This window comes from Bos grunniens, chromosome 10, assembly GCF_055505025.1.
Source record: "Bos grunniens cultivar Pamir isolate PY7600 chromosome 10, Bosgru_T2T1.0, whole genome shotgun sequence".
NCBI lineage: Eukaryota > Metazoa > Chordata > Mammalia > Artiodactyla > Bovidae > Bos > Bos grunniens.
Genome location: NC_141174.1, coordinates 27,024,208 through 27,036,178, shown reverse-complemented (window position 1 = coordinate 27,036,178; position 11,971 = coordinate 27,024,208). Strand labels below are relative to the sequence as shown.

Sequence of the window (11,971 nt, the reverse complement as noted above, 5' to 3'; positions counted from 1 at the left end):
CACTGAGCGCTGTGTCTGGCACACAGTCCGTGTTCCACAAATACTATTTTTAGGTATTAATGTGTTTTTATCATTTCCTTCATATGACTTTTATAATGTCCTTTTAAGATTTTTTAGCAGCTTAAAGAAATGTGTCAAATCTTATATAAAAATGTTTGGTTTCAAAATAGACTAGAAACTGAAGGTTCACCTTTGAATTTGAAAAAGTGTTAATATACGCAAGTTTCTTAGCAGATTAAAATAACCAAACTGTTTTCACATGCTAGAACATTCTAGAATTGCTTCAACTTAGCTTTTATATATATATAATATATATATATGAATATATAACATAGTTCTGCCAAGAATTGGAAACTAATAATTTTTTTTTGTGAAACTAAAATAATTGCCCTTCCAGTTGAGTTAGCAAAGGAAAGAACCCAGATAAAGACTGTCTCACCGAAGAGCGTTTGTTGAATTTGCATTATTTTTTAATACAGTTAAGACCCTCCAGAAATGTTTTTAAGCTGACAACTTAATTTTCTGTTTCTACCACAATTTTCGAAGAAAAATCAGTTCAAAATTATTTTAGGGTTGAATCCTTTGTAGTTAGTCCTGGTGGACACTGAGCATGTGAGAGGCCTGAGGCCAGACAGGATGTGGTGAGGGCAGAGGGAGACAGAGTCAAAACGACGACAACTCACGGTGCATTCTCCCAGGGGGGCCACGAGGGTTCTCTTTAGGGGCTGCCAGCTCTCCTGGGAACCTGCGTGAACACTGTCGTGAACACTGTTTTCTGTATTAAGAATATTCCATGGTAATTATTTTATTAAAATTTGTCTATATGATTCCTATATTAGACACATGTTTTTGGAATTTAGCTCAAATCTCACTTATCTCCCACAAGTAAGTTTCTCACATTAAATGATCAAAGTGGAGGAAAGGACTCTCACCATACGAATCTCAGGCAAAGCTGAGCATCCCTTTTCCGTAAGACATAAGATGTAGTTGGGTGGGTAATTATTTTTTTCCCCAATACTCAGTTAATTCTTATTTACAGTTGTCACAGGTCCTATTCTCCCTAGTTAATTCCTTTTAAAAACTGAACTTGAAAGCACTGAAATCTGTACTTAGCTATGGGAGAACTTTAAGTTGCCCATGGACCATTTGGGTGGTTGGTGTTAGTTGCCCAGTCATGTCCAACTCTTTGTGACCCCATGGACTATAACCCGCCAGGCTCCTTTGTCCATGGGATTTCCCAGGCAGGGATACTGGAGTGGGTTGCCATTTCCTCCTCCAGGGGATCTTCCCTACCCAGGGGTTGAACCCAGGCCTCCCACATAGCAGGCAGATTCTTTACCATCTGAGCCACCAGGGAAACACTTTGGGTGGTTAGATACCCTCCAAATAGAAGACATTTAAGAGAAAGCACTATTTAAGAGAAATGGCTCATCTTTAAAACGAACATGGAGGATTTACTCAAAACCCATAAAAACAGCAGCCTGATTTTGCAGTTTGCAATCCTCAGAGAAAGGATTTGGAGCAACTGGGAACAGATGTACACACTACATCTGAAAGGGGGAAAGGGCCCTAGGGAATTCAAAACAAAACAAAGAACACCTTTAAACGACATACCATATTATCTCAACTGCCTGCTTGGCCTAGATGCCAGTCTAAGAGACAGCCTTGCACCAGGGCAGCCTCTCTGGTTGGACTGACTCACCAGCACACCAGGTGAGACCACAGCCAAGAAGAAATGACCCAAAGTGTTAACATCCTCCTCACGGGCTAAATCCAAATGCAGTGAAACAAGCAACCTCAAGCAGCATACAGGAGTGTTTGTGGGAGGTGGGCAGTGGGCACTGAAGGAGTTTTCATGACAGCAAGCACCATGTGGGTGACATGCAGGGTTTGGCACAGACAGGTGCTTGGACACCTGAGACCAATCGGATGCCTTCCTTGGCATCAAAATCCAACCTGAAAAACTTCATTATGCAGTCATGGGGTGGTGGCTTGAACTTCATTCTGTATTATTTTTGTTGATTTTTTTTATTTTTTTTTCAAACTGGTAGTCTTTTTTATAAATACAATTAAGAGAAATTCATCAGCAAATAATTGTTCTTCAAATAACTGCCTTCTTTGCCTCCCACTTCCCACTCTCTAGCCTCCATCGCCTTGTTTGCCATAGGGGGTCCTAAACTGACTGGAAAGAAAGAAAATTGACCTAAACCCTGGTTCCTATAAAATCTAAAGTATCTGTTGTACTAAAGCTACAACATTGAGTCACTAAGAATAATTTCAAATACCCTCAGAATATAGACAACACTGTGTTCTTCTTGGTTCATGATTAAGGGTTTCTGATACAGCTTTGCTCAACATTTTTAGTAAAACTGCATCGATATCAAAATTAACAATTATTCAAGATCACACTGCCAGAAACCAACCTTATGTTATTGAATGTAATCTTCCTAATGACTTAGATTTACTGTGGTGAGCACATTTTGTATTTACCATTTTCAAAAAGAAAATGTGTTTAATCTCCTATTACAAGGTAATTTTTAAAAACATCACAAAAGTCACACATGATTATCTAACTGCTCTCTTCCAAAGTACTGATGTAAACTTGCTATATGCATTCACGATGCTCCTGAAAATTTGTACGAAAACGTAAATTTAAAAAAATGAGTTAAAATTGTAATTTCAGAGGTGCTTTATCATCACGTCCTATTTATGTTCCACTTGAAATAAGAACTAATATTTTACTAAGTTTTTATTTCACCCAACCCACCATATAAATGTTCTGATAAGAAAATATTTTAAAAGAGCCCTAGGGTATAAAAGACTTTTTTCTTGCTATAAATAATTACCCTAACTATCTCTCTTTTCTAATAGAGCTCACAGTCTTGTTCAAGTGGTGTGCTCATCCCGTCCATAGTTTGACCCTGAACCTGACACGCAGATGCTGACGTGTGTGTAGCCATTCATCCCTCTGTGGATCAGCACACCTCACACACACACACCTGCAGTGTCCCTGTCTCCCCTGGGTGGCTGATGTGGCAGCTGTGGCTGCCCCAGGGAAGCCTGGTGGCTGTGACCCACACCCACAGGAGAAACCCCATTCCTGCAAACACTGGTCCTTCCTCCAGCACACATGCTGAACTCCTTGGGACACAAGAGTTTTAAGAAAGGCAATTCCAGGAGCAGAGTATTTGCATCTCCACATTTCTTCTCCATGGAGGTGAAAACACACACACACACACACACACACACACACACACACACACACACCCACCCACCCACCCACCCAGATAATTCACAGGCTCTCTGAATGCAAACCAACAGGGGTGAACCTGCAGGAAGGCGGCAGCAAGGTCTTGGCGGAAGATGTGGCTCCCACCCCAGCCTGACCACTGGCTCCCTAGGTCACATTCCCTCTGGCCTTGGACAAAATCATAGCAATGTATGACCATCCATCCTCACAGGCCAGTTAGCTGACGGTCACTGTGGTTTTCAATCCTACAATCAAGCGGTCCAGAAGGCAGCACACAAAGGACTCCAAGGGCAGCTTAAGTGGCACAGAAAAGGTTAGTCCCCTTCTGTGCGTGTCCTACATTTTCTCCCCTTTCTCCCAAGTCAGTTTCCTCCAGTCACTCCAAAATCCCTAAGATATTTTCCAAAGAGTGGGAGGGAGATGGGAAGTAACGGAGTGACCACAATGAGACCCCATGAGGCCAAGCCAGACATAAACCTTGTACTCAAACTCTGCCCTCTGATGACAAGAGTACTGGCTTTTGCACCCTGACTCCCAGGAGATGGGGAGGTCGGGGAAGGATGGCATCGAGGAGCCACAGGAAGGACCACATAGCAGAAAGCCAAGGAAGCCCGCCCCCTTCTGACGGGGCTCACGGTTTGTGCTGGAGTTCATGCTTCAGCCTCTGACCTTCTCTGCAGTCTGACCACAGCTCAGGGCTGGGCGTCACTGAGCCTGGGGTTTCTGGGAGCCCTCTTTGCTCTCACTGTCCTCCACCAGGTTGCGCTCAGACCCTGTGACCAAAGACTTGTTGCCGCGAAGTGTGTGGGCATTCAGCATCTCCAGCAGCAGATCATAGACAGGGACCACGTTTTTGCACTTCATGTTGAGCAGGTGTTCCATGCCCTTGTTACTGGAGAGACAAAAAAAAAGGTGCTGAGATTCCCTCCTGAAGCAGCCACAGGAAGCCTGACATCTCCCCGACTCTCCCCCATGGAGCTGGTCCTCACCTTCACCCCAGCACGACCCCCAGCCCTCTGCTTTATGGTTCTTGCATCTGGCTCCTCCAATGATCTGCAGGTGAGGATGAAGCCAATGTCCTGTGGACGATGGTGTCCCACCACCCACCCCAACAACTTGACCCATAGTGTGATGGGGTCTCTGAACACCATAGGTACATCTTCATGGTCTTTGAAAACACTGAACCATTGCTACTGGGAGAAATAAGAGTTAGGTTCTGAGAGATCCTGGTCCCAACATTTTCATCAGCCCATTAATACATAATCTTGTTTCTTCTGAGTTATTGTTTAAAGGGCCTTATTTAACATAAATCGTTGATTCATTAACATTTCATTCACAGCCTGTAGCACTAAAATTCATGCCTGAACGAAACTTATCTAACATGCATTTTCTCTGTAAGCACATCACAGGCCTCTTGCACTTAGGAGCTAGACAGTGCTTTTTTTTTAGACTATGAAATCTCCAACAAAGCACAAAATGCCAAAACAAGGTACTAAATAGACCATATAACACACCCTTGTTTACACTCTGAGAGCAGAAATAAGAAGGCAGAGCAAGCAGCACCTGGTATGACCTCCGCTGGGAACGTAAGTGTGGGTAACTCAAATTTTCTGCCAGTCTGCACACGTCCTCAAATGACCTCAAAAGCACCGTGAGTATTGATTTGGGGGTTACAAATACATTTTCGCAAGCAGGCAAATTCACAAGTAGAGAATCTGTGATTAATGAGGATGGACTGTTTCTGCTCTGTAAATGGTCGTGTGCTGAGTAATCATTAACGAGTAAACAGAGCAGAGCTTATTTCCACTTCCCTCCCCCTTGTTAAAACCCATGAGGTGTCGTCTTTTCTCACCGTCCCTAGACTTTCCTCCTCAAGGGAGCATTTACCTTCCTTCCTCTTCTCCCCTCCTCCAGCCCCAGCACCCCACCCTCCTCCTGGGTGATGGCCAGCGCTGAGCCTCACAGCACCGGCATGAAGCCACCATCAGACACCATCTCCCTTCTTGAGGGCACACAGTGTCCATTTCCTGGATACACTCTACCCATGCACTGCCTTCCCAAACCTACTCAGCTCACTAGTTCTCTTAGTATCATATTGCAAGATGGATAAGATAGACTTGCCACTTTGAAGGGAAAATGAACTCCTGAAAGGGAAGGCGGGCATCATCAGTACACACACTGATGGCTCTTATAGGATGCAGTTGTCATAGCAGCTTTATGGTGTCTTGTTAACAAGCCCAAGCTCGCTCTGCTTGCCACATGATAGATGGCAAGAGACAAGGTGTTGAGGCAGGGAATACAACTTTAGGCTGACCAAGAGGATGGCAGACTAATGTCTCAAAATAACCATCTTACGAGAGTCTGGATGCCAGGTTCTTTTATAGATCAAAGGTGGGGGGAGATAGGCAAACAAAAATAAAAAGGCCACTAATCTGGCAAATATCTCCTAGAATGGCAAACCTCGGGCAGGGGATGTGTTGCAAAGATACATAATATCCTTTTCTATAGCAAGAAAAGGACGACTCTTAGGGAAGCCTTTGTGATCGCCCCAGATCACCAGCCCCAGAGCTGATCTAGAGAAGCTGGGTTTAACCTTTTTAAGAAAACACCTCAGGACCCCAGCCCTGTGTAGTGCAGGAAGATGGGGCAGCTCACTTTACGGGAGGAACTAACTGCCCCTTTCAGAATCCATAAACAAGCTAAAATCCCCAGCAACTAAAAACCGGATAAGCCAGCACAATGTTGCAGGGAAAAGCCAATTCTGGCTCCATGTTGGAACTGTTCCTTTGACTTGCTTTCTGTTGCTTTTGTTATTATAATCACACATAATGACCTGCCTCAGAGAATCCTGCCCCTCTGCCTGACTTACTAAAGTGTCTTTGTTCAGGACCCTGTCCACCTATAGGTGGCAGGAAGGAAGACACTAACACATCCCCTGCCTGAGGTTTGCATTCTAGGAAATATTTGCAAGATTAATGGCCTTTTTACTTTGTTTCCTTGTCTCCCCCCACCTCTGATCTCGAAAAGAACCTGGCATCCAGACCCTCAAAAGATGGTTATTTTGAGACATTAGTCTGCCATCTTCTTGGTCAGCCTAAAGTTGTATTCCCTGTCTCAACACCTCATCTCTTGCTGTCTATCTTGTGGCAATTAGAGTGAGCTTGGACAGGGTAACAAGACACTATAAAGCTACTACAACGACCGCATCCTATAAAGGCCACCAGCGTGTTTACTGATGATGCCCGCCTTCCCTTTCAGGAGTTCATTTTCCCTTAAAGGTGGCAATTCTACCTTATCCATCTTGAACTTGCAAAACCCTTTTTCCAAAGCTCTTCACCCTTCTGTGAGCATCTGCACCCTCCCTCCCACCACACACCCAGTGGAGCAGACCCCGCAGGGATCGTACCTGGCGTGCCTGACGTGAGACAGGAGCATCAGCAGGTTAGCCAGGCGCATGGACTGCTGCTGGGAGGACATGCCACTCTTGGCAATCACCCAGACCAGAGCGTCCGTCACAGCATTCAGCAGGTGAGTCAGCTTCCGGCCACTGTCAGCCTCCTGGGGTGCTGTAGCTGAAGGGTACATACCTGGACAAAGAATTAAAAAGCCAAGAGTCACTGTCCTGAGAAAACAGAAGTCATGTGCTCAGCCATTAGGCATGTGTGTGCTAAGTCGCTTCAGTCATGTCTGACTCTGTGTGATCCTATGGACTATAGCCTGCCAGGCCTCTCTGCCCATGAGATTCTCCAGGCAAGAATACCAGAGTGGGTTGTCATGCCTTCCTCCAGGGGATCTTCCCTCTACGTTCTCCAGGAAGGAGGCCCAAGTGGTCTCGGCTGTTCTGACATCTGCGTATCTGGTGAAACCTTAAAAGCATGGCTTCACCTCTGCATGCTGTCTACTCCCCCAAGAGCCAGCCCACCACTGAGCTGGAAGGGAAAGCTGGCTGAATGCAGGCAGACTCAGCAGCCTCTCAGAGGGCTGCCAGGCCCACAAGTGTGGCCGTGCCACAGTAGGAAATGGATCCAGCTGCCTCAAACCATGACATGGTACCTCTCAGCTGCAGCAGCAATACCCATATGGAGATGGCCAGGAAAGTGAGGTTAATCCAACTCTCAGTCCCTAGGAGGGCCACTGGTCTAAGGGGAGTTTACTAAACAAACTAATCACCACTGCTATGCAGCCCCCAACCCCTTACACGGCAGGGCCACTGCCACCTCACCTCTGTCCAGACTCTCAGCATTTCACTTCAGGTGACGCTTTGGTGAAGCAGGAAGACCACCGATTTGCAATAAGACAGACCTACTTTATATTCACCATCTCTTGCTCTCTGGCCCCTGACCAGTTACTTTGTTCTTCCAGGCTCAGCTCACTGAGCAAAGCTTACAAGCACGTGAGTCCTGAGGTCCCCACAACTACCTCAGGAGGTAGGTCACCTCCCGCTTCCTGCCTGGCCCTGTGTTTAATTCCCCTCTGACTCTAGGAACTGAGATACCTGGCCTCCTGAAAGTTAAAAATAACAGCTCAGTTGTGTATCCTTGCCCCTACCATCCCCCTCCCCTACCAACCCTGACTTTTTGATTCTGGGCAACAGGGAAGTAATTAGCTTCCCTTCCAGGCTTTCGATTTCAAAGACATGAAATCAACAGGGGAGCTGATGACTTTTGACTGTGACGAGAACGAAGGATCATCCAGAGTTTGTTTTGGCAGCTTTTGTTCTCTACTTTTATCGGCATTTTCAGTTCAATTAAGGCAGCTCAGTTCAACCCAGTTCAATTAAGGCAAGGGACATACTGAACCACAACCATGCCAGTGCAGTGCTTTACCACGTCCCTGGGGGCATGTCCCTCCATGATGTCTCATGATGCAGATTTCAGATACTCATCTTTGGCCCAGAAGCTGCTGCTCCAAGCCACCTGCTCACCTTGTTCCCCACAGTGATTCTTCCTGACCCCTCCGCATCCTCACGGAGGACTCCTCTGTCCCTCATGGCAGATGACCTGCCCTCTTACTGCCCCCACCCAACATGCCCTTGAGTAACCAAAATGGAAAATGCAGATCACGAAGCACCCTTCAATGACTTCCCAGCTCTTGGGGTGGAGTCCAAACCACTTAACGCCATCATCAGGGTACCAGGCCTCTCTCTGCTCTTTCCATCTTCAGTTCTCAGCATGCCTCAACTTGAACTGTAGCTGGTGCACTGACCATGCTGAACGTTCAGCTTAGACCTGCCCTTCCTTCCCTTCCCTCCTCCATTCCACCTCCTTCTTTCCACACCCCCTCCTCCAGCTTATCTGCATCCATTCCTCCTCTAGACTCCATACATTCCGTGTGTCACAACTACTGGTCATGAACTTCCCTGTAGAAGCTGACGCTCCCAAGACGCCACATGCTTTCCCAGCAGAGAGCACCACATTGTGCCACTGGCTGGAAGTCCTCATACACATGCTCTGACCCTCAGCAAGACTGGACGTAAGTACTGTGGGGGCACAGACCCTGTCCATTTGTGTGCCATTCTATCCCCATCACTGACTGCAAAGACTGGCCTGGAAGAATTAGATGAATTTACATAGATTCAAACTTCTAGCCAATCACACCGTTATAACTGAAATGATAAATATGCATGTTAATGCATATTATAGGTACATACACAGAAAATTATTAATTAAATGAAAATATAGCAAAAATTATTTTAAGCTTAACTTCCTTAAAATGCAGACCCTGGCTACATGAACAAGTGCTTTCTTGTAACTACCCTTTTTAGCTTATTCTGCTCCATGTACTTCTACTGCCATAAATAAATCTTCTCTCTGGATTCTAAAAGGAGTTAAAATTGTGTACTTGTACATACATTGGTCTAAAGTGACAAAAAGTGAAAATGTAAAAATACTTGGCTACTATACAAATGTTCATAGCAATATTACTCATAATAGCCTAAAAGTGAAAATACCCCAAATGTCCATCAACTGATGAACGGATAAACAAAATATACATCCATATAACGGAACATTTTTTGTTGTTTAGTCACTAAGTTGTGTCTGATTCTTTTGTGACTCCCACAGACTGTAGCCCACCAGGCTTCTCTGTCTATGGGATTTCCCAGGCAAGAATAGTGGAGTGGGTTGCCATTCCCTTCACCAGGGGATCTTCTCCACCCAGAGATCTTCTCCACCACTGGTCTCCTGCATTGCAGGCATATTCTTTACCCTCGGAGCCACCAGGGGCACAAGCTTATAGATATGCTAAAAACCAATGAACTGTATGCTTTAAATGACACTACGCTTTAAACTCAGGACATCCCTGGTGTCCAGTGATTAAAAATCCATCAGCCAATATAGTGGGCAGACATGGGTTTGATCTCTGGTCCAGGAAGATTCCACATCTTACATGGCAACTAGCCTTCCCTGGTGGCTCAGATGGTAAAGAATCTACCTGCTAATACAGGAGACCCCGGTTTGATCCCTGCGTTGGGATGATCCCCTGGAGAAGGGAATGGTTACCCACTCTAGTATTCTTGTCTGGAGAATTCCATGGACAGAGGAGCCCGATGGGCTACAGCCCATGGGGTCACAAAGAGTCAGATACCACTGAGCCACTTTCACCTCACAGGGCAACTAAGCCTGTGTGCCACAGCTACTGAGCCCATGCACCCTAGTGCCCATGCCCCACAACGAGAAGCCCCTGCAATGAGAAGCCCACTTGCCACCACTAGAGAAGGCCGTGCGCAGCAACAAAGACCCAAAGGAGACAAAAAATTTTAAATACAAAAAAAACAAAGCTCCTCAGTACCTCCCCATGCCTGACCAAGGCTCCCATCAAATAACCTGTGTTGGCTATTGGGTCATGTTCTTCACAAATGAGCAAGCAGTCACTGCCAAGGGTGAGCCCTGGATTTTCTACAGGCTGTGGAGCCAACACAGCCCCACACAGGGCTCAGGGTCCATCACTGATGAGGGGTTTGGGGATAGGAGTCACTGTGGTTTTGTAAAGGCATGCGCTATATCAATTTTATACATGGGAAAGATTTTACATACAGAAAGATTAGCCTATATAAAATCATCCGGGGAAGGAACTAGGCTGTAGAATAGCGACCTTGCTGCCTGACTCTCTTCAGTCAGCAATGCTGTGCCTGCACTTTGGACATTCATGTATGCTCTGACTCATCAAAATGTATGTACACAGTAATTGCTAAGTGGCAGGCCCTGGGAGAGGCAAGGGACAAGACTCAAAGCCCCCACCCCTAGGACACTCACTGCCCAGACACATAGGAAATGGCAAGAATTAATCCCCTCCAGCCCCTAAGAGTAAAAACATCAGATTTCATTTTAGAATCAAATTACTTTTCCTAAAACTAAAGAAATACAGGAAAAAAGTCAAGATTTTGGCACAACACCACACACGTACCAAGGAAAATAAAATAAAGTCAAGGACACAATTTCCTCTCCTCTTTATCGCCTGGGAACAGCTGTGTGCTCCTTCCACCAGCCCACCTGCTGAAATTCTGAGCAGCACATGGGGAGAGCTGGGCAACCCACCCCCACCCCCACCCCCGCATTTGCCACATCCTTAGGGTTCAAAGGATGAAGATATAAGCTCACCTTGACCAAAAGCAAATAAATCAGAACAGATAAAGTGTTTAATAAAACTTTCAGAACACTGACCAAAGGAAAAATGTTCTGGCTTTCGGGAGGCATCTGGTCCCATCACTTCATGGCAAATAGATGGGGAAAAAGTGGAAAACAGTGACAGATTTTATTTTTTTGGGTCCAAAATCACTGTGGACAGTGACTGCAGCCATGAAAATAAAAAGACACTTGCTCCTTGGAAGAAAAGCTATGACCAACCTACTGCTACTGCTACTGCTGCTGCTAAGTCACTTCAGTCGTGTCCAACTCTGTGTGACCCCATAGATGAGAGCCCACCAGGCTCCCCGTCCCTGGGATTCTCCAGGCAAGAACACTGGACTAGGTTGCCATTTCCTTCTAGACAGCATATTAAAAAGCAGAGACATTACTTTGCCGACAAACGTCCATCTAGTCAAAGCTGTTTTTTCCCGTGGTCATGTATGGATGTGACAGTTGTACTATAAAGAAGGCTGAGTGCTGAAGAATTGAAGCTTTCAAACTGTGGTGCTGGAGAAGACTCTTGAGATTCTCTTGGACAGCAAGGAGATCAAACCAGTCAATCCTAAAGGAAATCAACCCTGAATATTCACTGGAAGGACTGATGATGCTGAAGCTCCAATACTTTGGCCACCTGATGCTAACAGCCAAATCATTGGAAAAGATCCTGGTGCTGGGAAAGATTGAGAGAAGGAGGTGACAGAGGATGAGATAGTTGGATGGGCAACACTGACCTGATGGACCTGAGTTTGAACAAACTTCAGGACAGAGTAAAGGACAGGGAAGCCTGATGTGCTACAGTCAACGAGGTCAGAAAGAGCTGGATACAACTTAGTGACTGAACAAGATACGACCATCTCCTCTATCACCACCTCCCCACCCAGCACCATGAGCATGGACTGGTGTTGAAAGGTGACAGTGACATGGGCCCAGCAGGCTGATGACCGCAGTACTCTGTGCCCATGTTCTCCATCAAGAAGAGAAGACCCATCTGACCTCTTCAGTGTCCTTCTGTGGATCCTTTCATGCCATGGCCTTCTCTACCCACCCATGTCATGAGTGAACCAGAGTGAACCAGAGCTTGAGTTGATTATCTCTT

At 45.8% G+C, this 11,971-nt stretch overlaps 1 protein-coding gene across 3 annotated transcripts in view; it reads right to left on the bottom strand.

Moving 5' to 3' along the window:
- Nucleotides 1–2,009: 2,009 nt before the first annotated feature.
- ESR2 (estrogen receptor 2) overlaps nucleotides 2,010–11,971 on the bottom strand; it is a 64,975-nt gene continuing 55,013 nt past the window's right edge. For 2 of the 3 annotated variants that reach the window (XM_086320347.1, XM_086320350.1), the window contains 2 exons: nucleotides 6,657–6,837; nucleotides 2,010–4,142 (listed from right to left, as the gene is read on the bottom strand). In XM_086320347.1, coding sequence (XP_086176473.1) covers nucleotides 3,956–4,142; nucleotides 6,657–6,837 — 368 coding nt within the window. In that variant the 3' untranslated portion in view covers nucleotides 2,010–3,955. Of the gene's footprint in view, nucleotides 4,143–4,239; nucleotides 4,441–6,656; nucleotides 6,838–11,971 lie in introns of all 3 variants that reach the window. The other variant, XM_086320348.1, reaches the window with a different exon arrangement.